This window comes from Marmota monax, unplaced genomic scaffold (genome assembly GCF_021218885.2).
Source record: "Marmota monax isolate L192 unplaced genomic scaffold, Marmota_monax_Labrador192_F-V1.1 WCK01_AAM20220418_F8-fsc00080, whole genome shotgun sequence".
Lineage (NCBI taxonomy): Eukaryota > Metazoa > Chordata > Mammalia > Rodentia > Sciuridae > Marmota > Marmota monax.
The window spans coordinates 3,760,499-3,773,195 of NW_026694750.1; the positions used below are offsets into that span (position 1 = coordinate 3,760,499).

Sequence of the window (12,697 nt, forward strand, 5' to 3'; positions counted from 1 at the left end):
CAGCAGCCATCACAAATCTCTTACAGAGTGCAGCTGGATAAAGCTCTCCTGGTTTAAGACATCAAGAACATCTGTAGAGAGGGCTGGGGTTGTGGCTCAGCGGTAGAGCGCTTGCCTAGCACATGCGAGGCCTTGGGTTCAATCCTCAGCACCACATAAAGAAATAAAATAAAGGTATTAAAAAAAAAAAAAAAAAAGAACATCTGTAGGGAAAGATGTTAGTGAGGAGTGGGTACTTGATCTCAGATGCATGTCCACACCAGGCACAGCTATGGGACACGCTGGGCCTCTGAGAGCTGAGGGAGCCCATACCAGCTCGCACCACGACACCAGAAAGAGCCTCAAGGAAGAATTCCCTTGTAGCGATTCCAAAATCCCTCACTCATGGTAGTATCGGGAGATTATTTCTACAGCTCCGCAGTCAGATCATGAAATTCAGACCCTCACTCGCTTCACGTACCAGCTGTGTCCTCCACCAGGCTATCTGCGCCCTTGCCACAGTGTCCTCCATAACAGGGATGACAAGGCTTATTCGGGGGAAGCTGAGACCAGGAGCTGCTGACCCACACTAAGTGCCACCCACACGAAGGCCCTTTCCTTCCTGCTGTGGTCACTGTTGCCACAGAGAGGTGGCAAGGATTCAAAAAGGGTATTATTAAAAGACCTGTTGACTTCAGGCTCTTGTTCCATATTTTAATTTCTAGATTTTGTTGCTGCTAAGTTACAGTCTTTGTTTTTGTTTTTTTTTTAATTTTTTTTTTTTGAGGGGGGGGGAGAGAGAATTTTTTTTTTAATATTTATTTTTTAGTTTTCGGCAGACACAACATCTCCGTTTGCATGTGGTGCTGAGGATCGAACCCGGGCCACACGCATGCCAGGCGAGCGCGCTACCACTTGAGCCACATCCCCAGCCCAAGTTACAGTCTTTGTAAAACACAGGTTCACCCTGTGGAATATGAAAGAGTAATATGCTAACTGGGTTTCATTAAAGTGGCATGAAAATTACTACACACACACACACACACCCACACACACACGGAACCCAATAAATTCTTCACAATGCCAGAGCAAGGATTAAATGAGCCAATGTAGGGCTGGGGATGTGGCTCAAGCGGTAGCGCGCTCGCCTGGCATGCGTGCGGCCCGGGTTCGATCCTCAGCACCACATACAAACAAAGATGTTGTGTCCGCCGATAACTAAAAAAATAAATAAATAAAAATAAAAATGAGCCAATGTGCTGGGAAAAGGGACTGAGACACGCCTGTCACCATTAGCCCACATGCACTGCAATGGCAACCCAGTGCCTCCAGGAGAAGTGCCTCTCATGACGCAAAACCCACTTGAGACCAGGGCTTGCCACACAGCACTGCTAGGGACCCAGAGGTTTCACATGTACAGTTTCTTATTTTACTTAAAAAAGATACCCAAATAAAATATTAATAGCCATTAAAAACAAGTAAATCACATAATTATAAATTCAGTTGAAACAAAATTTTAAGTTGGATTAAATTTATTTTATGAATTAATAATGAAGTTTTGTGTAATTGCAAAACTATTCCCTTTGTACAGCATTTTGTTTTTCATAAATTTTGGCCTCTGACCCAAGAAAATAAAGCTTTTTGGGTAGTATTTATGTAAACATGGAAGCCTATAAAATACACTTTTATCACCAGTTCCTACAGTCATTAATACAAAAAGCTGATAATAAACTTGAACAACCAAGCTTCAACTGGGTGAGACCAGACCCCTGTGGGGGGAAGCAGAGGCCACAGTGAATCCCATTGCATCTCGCAGTACAACAACCTCTACATGCACTGAACAATCTTCTTATCAAGAGAAGAGGCCTGAGAGTGCTCCTACAGACCTGTCCTCAACAGCACCACGTCAGATCCAGCCTAGCATCATGTGACTACACAGAATGTGTACGAAGGAGAGAAACAGGTGATTCTAACAAGCAAACATCCAAAACAGCACAAAGAAGCCTTGCGTCGGCACAGAACACAGAGTTTAAAGTACACACACATAAAGGCAGAATGACCCTGATAGCTCCAAATGCCAACTTTGATTTACACAAACTAAGAACTTCATTACTCTAGAAAGTTGTCAGTGGACAGGCTAATTTTTTAATCTGATTTTTTTTACCAAGGGGAAAAAAATACCAGAACAACTGGATCAACACAAAAAGACCTCAGAAATCATTTAACTATCAAGATGGAATAGAATATGAGTGTTCTCTATTCATAAAACAGCAATATTTGTATGCGAATGCTTGATACTAGAAAATTTCAAGAAATGTCAAAGGCAGCATTTGAAACTGATTTTGATACCTGAAGACTGAATCCAGAACCCACTATTTTGGGAGAAAATCTGAGCTACAGGATTGGAGAATCAGGGTCCATCTATTCCACAGACAAAAAGGTCAATTTGCCTAATCATTATGAGGATGCATTTAGAAAAAGTTATGAAACTTCAAAGGAGAAAGAAGTTTTTTCCTAAAACAAACAAAAAACAAAACAAAGAAAAAAATAAGTTTGTTGTAAGTTATATAAAAATACAAGGTCACTGTGACCTTCATCTTCTATTTCCTTTTCTGAGCTGCATGGGTGTGGATCACACATATCATTCTAAGTCTGAGAAGGAACCATGACTTCTCTATAAAGAGCACCAGAGTGAGCCAATCTGTCAAGTCAACACTCACTTCTTGAGACTCTTTGGCAAGTGACACAGAAATCAATGACTCCTGAGGACTGCAGTCCCTGAGGGCTGGGGAGGCTGGGGTCGCTGAGCTCCCCAGAGGTTTCTCACTGGGTATCAGAACACTTACCCTGTTCAAGGGCAAACAAAAGGCAGCCCCAATTAGATCTCTGCTCAGCACAGAAAGCCATCTTTGTGTAAATTCAGTGGAAAGCAAAAGTTAATGGTTAAACACATATGCAATAAGAAGAATATTAACTTATAGAACTTTTGTCACTTTTTACAATCATTATTTTAAAATAAAAAAAATCTTAAAAAGAAAAACACTATTGGTTGAGTAAATAGCTCTTTTGTTTTAACTACATTTACAATTGCTAATTTTAAGTTCTCCAAAGAATAAGCCCCTTAATAAGTTGATGGATTCTTTTTAGAAAAACCTTTTAGTGACAGGTAAAAAAAAAAAAAAAGTAAAAATGCATTTGTAAGAATGAAAGTAAAAAATCCAGCCTTAAAAATAGTTATTTCCTGATTTACTAGTGGACAATGGACTTTAATGGGTGGCAGGAAACTGGGATGTCCTCTGAGTCACAGGGGAGCACCACGTTTCAGAGACCATCACGGAGGCACACGCCCAGGGGTGTGCTGCTCCTCGCACTCCACCAGGGAGAACGACTCAGGCAGCAACAGACAGACCAGAGAGGCTCAGCTGTGGGCTCATTTTAGCTGTACTTCTAATCATAATTTATTTTGGGTGATATTTGAAATAAAATTTTACCATACACCTACCTCTTAAAGGCAATCCAATCTCTCTAGAAGGCAGTTAAACTAGAAAAGGAGTCTAATTGGCAGTTTTAACACATCAGGAACAAAGAGAAGATTCGATATACAATGCTGCTTCTGCTTCAGAAAAATGATGTCTGTTAAAAAAGCACGGTGGGAAGTCTTATGTTGATGATGACTTTGTGGTCACTTGTGAGTCGAGCTTTAGAGACACATAGGGAGGCCTGTCACACGTGCCCTGGAAAGCTTGTGCAGGGACATCCTCATGGTGGCTCAGCTGCTGTCTTCTCCTGGATGCGGCCCAGGAGCCTCTGCAGTGTCACCAGCTGAACCTCTGTCTTCACAGGTGGTGCAGCTCTCAAAAGAGAACACAGGCAGGCCTGTTATGCAACGTCTGTGCCCTTTGAGGGTTTAAAATCAGCATAGGGCTGGCCAGCAACATCATTTCTAACTCCTCAACTTATTCATGTCTGAAAGTACCTAATATGGTCCATTTGTTTTTTAAAGAGAGAGAGAGAGAGAGATTGATTTTTTCTTTTAATATTTATTTTTTTAGTTTTTGGCAGACACAACATCTTTGTTTGTATGTGGTGCTGAGGATCGAACCCGGGCCCGCACGCATGCCAGGTGAGCGCGCTACCGCTTGAGCCACATCCCCAGCCCTATGGTCCATTTTTATAATTATAAGAATGTAAATGACAGAAACTGTTTAGATACGTTAGCTTAAATTCTTTGGAAGCTCATTCTTCACGTACCCTTCAGGGGGAGTCTATTTGAAGGCTACAATTTCCAGGGGAAGGCCTCAATGGTAAACTGTGGTTGGTTTTGGTCAAATTCAGCTGCAACAGAGTACCGGCTACCCAGTGGACATGCATATATTTCTGGAGCAGCCTGCATGCAGCTCATGGGAATCAGAGTGGACAGTAAAGACTCCATCCTCCGACAACTGGGACCTGTGCTCTGGCTGCTGCTGGTCTTGGTGGTATAGACACTCAGGTGGGCAGCCATCATGACACCCTCCCCTCTACTGTTGCAAGCTCCTGCCCCACCAGCTGAAGCAACTCTCAAGGAATTTAAAGGGCCAATGCCCTTTTCTTTTTTTTCTACCCACTCCTACCCCTCCCCCCACTTTGGGAGGCAGACATTTAAAGTCTAGGACATTCAAATGCAACCACTTATGTGGGGAATTTGGAGAGTCTCCATGCACATCTGGGGAGAAGTGCAGACTTAACAAAGGTCTGGGAAGTCCTGAGGTCTGTGCCTCCTGCTGCCCTCCAGCAGATACGGTCATGACAATCAGTGAGAAAAGCCAAAAGCAGCAAGCTCCAGGGATGGAGCAGGAGTCTACCACACAACAAGGTCCCAAGGTCTAGTTCAACCACTGCTACAGGCCTAAAAACAGGAAAGCACTGCCCACTCAGGAAGAAGGAGCCAAGAGCAAGGGCTTCCGAGGAGGAGCAGATGGCTGGCTTACTAGACAAGGGCTTCACAGCAACCATCTCAGAGAAGCTTCAAGAAGTCAAGGAAGACATGGAAGAAACCAAGACGATGTATGAACAAAACAGAAATATCAATAAAGCAATAGGAAATATATAATGAGGGGCGGGGGCTGGGGCTCAGCGGTAGAGCCCTGGCTTAGCACATGTGAGGCACTGGGTTCCACCCTCAGCACCACATAAAAATAAACAAACAAAATAAAGGTATGTGTACATCTACAACTAAAAATAGTTTTAAAAAAAGAAAACATAAAATGAAATCAAAAAGAAACTCTGTACCTGAGAAAGACAAAACAAATGAAAAATTCACTAGAGGGACTCAAAGGCAGACATGGAAGGCAGAAGAAGGAACTAAGAATGTGAAGACAGTCGAACTGTCAAGTCTGAGGAACAGAAAGGAAAGACGGAAGGGAAATGAACAGAGCCGGAAGTGCCCGCGGGACCAGCAAGAGAGAAGCAAGCATGGAGCAGGACAGGGGGGGTGTGAAGGAAAACGGCCGAGAACTTTCCAAATTCAGTGAAAGATATGAATGTACACGTCCAAGAAGCTCTTAATCAATTCCAGGAAGGATAACCTGAGAGACCCACCCTGAGATCCATTACAATCAGTTTAAGGTTCAAGAAAGAGCATCTCAAAGGCAGCAAGGAAGGATTCACCAGGTACAACGGTGAGGCTATAGGCAGAGGTCCCATCAGATGTTACAGAGGCCAGGAACACTGAGCCAATATATTTAGAGTACTTTAAAAAAATCCAAACTGTCAATCAAGAATCCCATATCTGGCAAAACTCCTTCAAAAGTGAGGTAGAGGGCTGGGGATATAGCTCAGTTGGTAGAGTGTTTGCTTTGTATGCACAAGGCCCTGGGTTCGATCCTTAACACCACAAAAAAAAAAAAAAAAAAAGAGGGAGAGCTGGGCATGGTGGTACACGCCTATAGTCCCAGCTACTCAGGAGGCTGAGGCAAGAGGATTGCAAGTTCAAGGCCAGCCTCAGCAACTTAGTAAGACCTTGGGCAACTTAGTAAGACCCTGTTTCAAAATAAAAAGAGTTGGGGATGTAGCTCAGTGGTAAAGAAGTGCCCCTGGGTTCAATTCCTGGTACAGGGAGGGAAAAAGGTGAGGAAGAAATTAGGAATTAGAAATGCTAAAGGCTGAAATGAAAGGACAACAGACAATAACTCAAAGCCAGAGGAAAAAAATAAAAGTTCTCAGTAAAGAAAAATATGGGGTTAATTATAAAAGCTACTATTATTCTAAAAACGACATGTAACTTTTTGTTTTCTATATGATTTAAAAGACTAATACATTTAAAGAAAGCTAGTCTCAAAGCTAATATTATGGTAACTTTAGTTTGTAATTATATATTTTATTTTCTACATCATTTAAGAGATTAATGAATAAAAACAGATATTAGTTTATGTTTTTGGACATACAATATATCAAGATCTAACTTTGTGCTGGGCACGGTGGTGCATACCTATAATCCTAGCAATGGGAGGCTTAGGCAGAAGGATTGCCAAGTTCAAGGTCACCCGCACAACTTAGCAAGGTCCTACGCAACTCAGCAGGACCTTGCTTCTAAATAAAATACAAACAAAGGTCTGGGGATGTAGCTCAGAGGTAGAACACCCTGGATTCAATCTCCAGTACCAAACAAAATCTAATTTTGTAACATCAGTAGCTGAAAGGAGATAGAGATGGAGCTCTATAGAAGTAGTTTTTTGTTCGTTGGTTTGTTTTTGGTACTGGGGATTGAATCCAGGAGTACTTAACCACTGAGCCACATCTCCAGCCCTTTTTAAAATACTTTATTTAGAAACAGGGTCCTGCTGAGTTGCTTAGGACCTTGCTAAGTTGTTGAGGCAGGCTTTGAACTCACAATCCTCCTGCCTCAGCCTCCTGAGCTACTAGGTCACAGGCATGCACCACCCTGCACTCAGCTGAGGTTTTTTTGTTTTTTGTTTTTTTAATGTTATTGAAGGTAAGCTGGAATAATTCAAACTGGAGTGACATAACATTGGGATATTAAATATGACCCTCATAGATACCACAAACAAAATAATTACAGAATATACACAATAGAAAATGAGCAGGGAATTAAAATTTTCACTGCAATAAATAAATAATTAAATAAACCTAATACAACAGAAGACAACAATGAAGAAACAAGAGTCAATGAGAATAAGCAGCAAGAGGGCACCGTGCGCCTCTGACCAGCGGTCCCTTAGACGTAAAGGGCCCGACTTTCCACTCAGAAGGCAGAGGCTGGAACAAAGGGTGTGAACACGTTGATCTGACCATTTGCTGTCCACAAGAGAGTCACGTTAGCTCTGGACACAGGCTGACAGTGAGAGGAGGGACAGACAGGCCACACAACAGCTACCAAGAGAGAGCAGGTGTGTCTACAAATAAGCCAGTCAGAAAGAGAGTGTGTGCTGCATCTGCACGAGGTACTGAAGTACTCTGCAGCCAGGCCCACAGGTGGACAGCGGGAGGACTGCCCAGGAGGTGGGAGGAGAGGCAGGAGGAGAGATGCTCAGTTCCTTGTTTCTGAGCAGTTTCAGTTTTGTAAGATGGAGAGTTCAGGAGCTGGATGGTGCTAATGGATGCATAATATGAATGTACTCAATACCTCTGAACTGTGCACTTTAAAATAGGAAGATAAATTTTACGCTACATGGATCATGTATATTTTATCAGATTAAAAAGTACTAAGTTAAAAAGAGTGAGAGGGGAGGATTTTAGTGACCTGCTTACTTCAAGAGCCTTCATATACTACTTTTCTGAAAGTAATTTGTAACCTGATGCCTCCACCTCCCCATGTTGAGAACTGGGGGGAAAGGCCTTATTACCAGGCAATTGTCACTTCCATTACTACGGCTGCACCACCGGTAGGAACAGTGGTGGATAAAGTCTTCACTGCTGAAGCTGTTCACGAACACTCTACGACCTCATGATGGCAAAGCCCACGTGGGCCCCACCAAGTTTCCTGCTGGCTGTAAACACCACCTCAAGTGTAAATCTTCTACAAATTTTTTTTTTTTTTTTTTTGTGGTGCTGGGGATTGAACCCAGGGCCTTGTGCATGCAAGGCAAGCACTCTACCAACTGAGCTGTATCTCCAGCCCACAATTTTAACTCTTTTCAAACATGCATGTATATGTGAAATGTATGTCTCTTCCACCTCTCTCCTCCCTCATCATACATCAAAGCAAATATTATCTTTATTGCCCCCAAAGAGTCCAACTGGTGAAAGAAAAAAAATTAGTGTCAAAAAGACCTGAGTTCAAAATTCAAAGAACTGCATAACCTTATATTATTATTTAACATCTACAAACCTTAATAGCACCTCTGTCAATTGGGAGGATTACAAATTTCAGTGGGATCATGAAAAAGCTCACCTACATTAAGAACACTTCCCAATGCAAAACACGTCTATGTGATGGTTATGCTACTGGGCTTACTTGGACATGCATTCCTCGAGGGACAGTCTGGCTTTGAATCCAAGGATGCACCTTTGCTAGCTCTTCTTTCTGCCCAGGAGAAAACTGGGGCTGATGCTGTTTTAGGCTTTCCAGTTTTTCTAGATCTTCTTTTAGCACAACTTCCTTAACCCTGAAAACAAATAACGACATCTTCACAGTCCTGAATAAGGTGCAGGGTTCTGTTCTCTTTGGTGGGTGAGACACTTTCACTGTCTGGTTAATACACGATGCACACATGGACAACAGTGCAGAACCATTTCCCAGCCAGGCTGGTAGCAGGCCTTTTATTCTCAATGGAAAACAACTGCATGATGTTTCAATGAAGCACATGGAAGAAATGGGCTTCCCTTTGCTCCCCTTGTCTTTTAGCGTCTAAAGAGAAAAGTTCCTCACCTTGTGTACTGTCTTGGAACGTGGAGCCCTTCTTTGTTTTTTTGTTTTTGTTTTTAGTTGTAGATGGACACAATATCTGTTTTTATTTATTTTTTAATATGGTGCTGAGGATCAAACCCAGTGCCTCAAGCATGTGAGGTAAGCGCTCAACCACTGAGGTACAACCCCAGCTGTTTTCTTGTCTCAGGATGAGACACACGTTTGTTCAGTCTGGGTCTGTGTATGTGCCGCACTACCACTACTACCCTTGCTTTAGGAAGTCATTTCTTGCTTGACTTCAAATGAGTAAATCTGAAGGGTATGTATAAAACATTTTAAAATACTTTTATGGTTATGTTATATTTATAACACTAGAAGCCATAACAACATAGAATGTCTTTTAGAATGCTTTCTTACCTCTCTGGCACCTGATACGTCATCAGAACACACTCAGGAGTTTGTGCTATCATTTTCCAGATGGGATCCTCAGCTAAACTGTGAAAGGCGTTTGTTTTCTGTGTATCCTGAGATTGTTGCCCATTTTCAGAGCTTTCAGAAGAATAATCAGTACTAGTGAAGAAGATGCAGCTATCACTGCTTCCTGAAAAAATCAACAACAGATGAAAAGACTGACTTCCAGGTCCGTGGTGGCCAGCTGCTCCTCACCACCCAGCCCAGCAGGCGCCCCGGACACATCTGCTCTGGAAGCAATTGGGCAGTTTCTAACCAAGCTGACCATACCCTTGCCACAGGCCTCAGTTCCACTCCCAGGTATTTACCCAAGGAAAATTTAAGCATATGTCCACGGAAGAACTCAGTGCATTACTGATCCCAGCCCCAGAGCAGAAGCGACCCGACAAACTTCCTCTGGCGAATGGATACATTAAGTGCCCACACACCAGGATGGATCTCAACAACCTCATTCTCAGAGAAGCCTAACATGAACAGCTGCACGCTGTCTAATCCAATGTGCAAAATTAGAACAAAAGCAAAATTAAAGTGGCAAACCCAGGGCTGGAAATGTCTGAAGAGTCACAGAAGAACTTTCTAGAGTGATAGAAAGGTTCTGGTGATTGTAGAAGTGGTTTACAAGTGTACAAATCTGTTGGAATTCTTGTTTTGTGTAATTAAAACTGGTCAATTTTATTGTATGTAAATATACCCCAAGAAAGCCTATTAAAAAAAAGGTGGGGGGACTCTATCTTTACATGGGTGTCTCAGTCAGATGCCCTCAACACAGCGACCTCTGGACAGCAGAGTCTAAAGAAGCGGTTTCCCAGATCCACTACCTGCGGCTGCAGAACCAGCTCCAGATGGAGACACCTTGTGGGGTGGGGCTGGGGAGAGGTCACCACCAGCAGAACTGCTCCTGCTGCCACCGCCACCTGAAACACGGTGCTGGAGAGGAGGGACAGGAGAAGACACACGTTAACATTCCAAGCATCCCATGACGGGCAGGTCTTCAGCTTCACGCTGGGAGGTGAAGACGCAGCCTGTCCCTAAGGACTTGTCAAAGTTCCTCTGTGTAACAGGAAAAGTGTCACTGCTTAGGGAGCACCTAAAGCACTCCAAGCATCACTCAAGTGTGCTCTTTTGTCTCTGTCATTCGGTAAATACGCATATTGAACATTTCATTTGTTCCAAGCACTGTGCAAACTGTAGGCATATGGCAGCAGGCGGAAGGAAGTCCCAGGGTCCCCAGAGCTGGTGCTCAGGGGAATGTGCTCGTCATGTCATATGATCCTGGGAATAGGCTCTGAGCTAGCCATCTTTTTACTTTCTTCATAAGAAAACAAAGGCAAAGAAAGGTTAAATAACTTGTCTGAGCTAACACCCAACTAGTGACACAGTGCAGTTTAAACCATGTCCTATTCCCTAGCCCAGACTCCAGTCAGAATGACACAGGGCCTTGCTTTAGATTTTTAGCCAGTGCACTGGTGCCAGGCTCTCCATAGGTGAGCCTAAATTCTCGATTCTGATCATCATACTGTGAACATATGTTCAATGAAGGGTATTATACCTTGAAGGGAAGACCAAAGAAAAACAAGTACATATCCACACTTGTTGGATTCTACACTAAAATACAGGAATGTCAAGATTCCAAAATTTAATCTGGTAATACAAAAATTTAACAAGGCACAGTATTTGAAAAGTTAAAGAAAAAAATGACCCAAATGATGTGTATAAACATGAAATTTAAAGCTGCCTGCTTTTTTTGGGTGGGGGTGGGGTGGGAGTGGGCAGTGGTACTTCAGATTGAACTCAGGGGCACTCAACCACTGAGCCACATCCCCAGCCCTATTTTGTAATTTATTTAGAGACAGGGTCTCATTGAGTTGCTTAGCACCTCGCTGTTGCTGAGGCTGGCTTTGAACTTGTGATCCTCCAGTCTCAGCCTCCCTCCTGTCTCAGCCTCCTGAGCTGCTGGGATTACAGATATACAACACAGCACCCAGCTAAAGCTGCCTGCTTTTTGATTACAAAAGGTGACTCCTACCTCTTGCATAAATAAACTCCTGGTGTCCTACACATATGCATGTAAATTCATATTATATGGCCTATTCCCATCTTCCCAGATCACAACCTCAGTTGTAAGAAAATACTTTTTATAGGCAATAAACACGTTAAGTTTAAAACCTGGATATCAAATTTTAAAGGGTGCAGGGAACCTGGTTCACAAAGAAAACTTGAAAGATGGCCCTTTACAAAAGAGATCTCATCAAGCACCTGAGGACCAGTCCTGATACCCACATGGGGTCAGGAGGCCCATGCAGGCTCTGTGGAGCAAGGGTTAGCTGAGGTCAGATGAGGACCAAAACAAGACAAGGGACATTCCATGGGGTCAGAGGCCCACTGCAGGCCACATGGAGCAAAGCTTAGCCTTGGCCATAGACAAGAGAGACAACTAAGAGGACATCAGTGTTGAGCCTAGGCCAGACGGTAGGTGTGTGCTGACAGCTGCATCACTTACATCTGTGGCCTCAGGGCCAGCATCCCTTCTCACTGCGTCTGGAGGCTCAGGAGACTCGGGCACATCTTCATGGAGTAGGTCTAGCTGCAGTGGTGAGCTGCTCTGAGAACTGATGAACAGGTGCTCTTCCTTTTGCATCTCCCATTTTTCCTCCACCCTCCCACTGTTGACTGAAGGAGGTAGTTCCAGATTTGGAGCCATTGCTGATACCCAGGGAGGAATTTCAGAAGAGTCTGTGGCTCCCAAGAATGGATATGGAGAGAATGATGGTGACCACAGAGGACAGATATGGGGGTCGTGCAAAAAAAAGGTCATCAAAGTATCCACGTGCAGGGAAGGGAGAGCAGGCAGATGCTGCAGGCCACTGGACACAGGTGGCTTAGGTGGACATTCAGGTGTAGCTCCCCAGGCTGGCAGGGGAAAAGCTGGGAGGAGGTAAGAGGACTGGCTGGGAACCATCACAGCAGCTGGGAACCCCAAGCCCGAGGCACAGGCAGAAGACGGGGTGGAAGGGCACCAGGGCAGCACATCCTGAAGAGGTCCCCCAGCCTGGGAACAGAAGCTGTCACTGGAGCTACTACTGCCCAAGGGCACTGGTGGCTTCGTTCGTTTGTGCTTCCCCTTTCTACATCCTGCTAACCTGCTCTGCTTGGAAGTGAAATCTCCTGAAAGGATAAAGATGGAGGCATATTATGGAAAATTAAACTGAAAGAAGGGGAAGAGAATGCAGGTACAGGTAATTGTAAATAGATTATAAAGGAATGAACACTTGCCAATATTAAGTATGTCTACTTCAGAGACAGCAAAAAGTAGCTCTAAAAAGATGAACAAAATTCTGGGTAAAAATTATTACTATAAAATAAGCTTGGGGTTGAGGCTGTGGCTCAGTGGCAGAGCAC

The 12,697-nt window shown here is 43.6% G+C and overlaps 1 protein-coding gene across 19 annotated transcripts in view; it reads right to left on the reverse strand.

Moving 5' to 3' along the window:
* The window catches only part of Per3 (period circadian regulator 3), a 70,430-nt gene that overhangs the window by 15,270 nt on the left and 42,463 nt on the right, over nucleotides 1-12,697 (reverse strand). For 16 of the 19 annotated variants that reach the window (XM_046424656.1, XM_046424652.1, XM_046424654.1 and 13 more), the window contains 5 exons: nucleotides 11,799-12,463; nucleotides 10,117-10,225; nucleotides 9,245-9,428; nucleotides 8,435-8,585; nucleotides 3,482-3,832 (listed from right to left, as the gene is read on the reverse strand). In XM_046424656.1, coding sequence (XP_046280612.1) covers nucleotides 3,749-3,832; nucleotides 8,435-8,585; nucleotides 9,245-9,428; nucleotides 10,117-10,225; nucleotides 11,799-12,463 — 1,193 coding nt within the window. In that variant the 3' untranslated portion in view covers nucleotides 3,482-3,748. Of the gene's footprint in view, nucleotides 1-1,493; nucleotides 3,833-8,434; nucleotides 8,586-9,244; nucleotides 9,429-10,116; nucleotides 10,226-11,798; nucleotides 12,464-12,697 lie in introns of those variants that run through there. The other 3 variants (XM_046424665.1, XM_046424659.1, XM_046424663.1) reach the window with 3 other exon arrangements.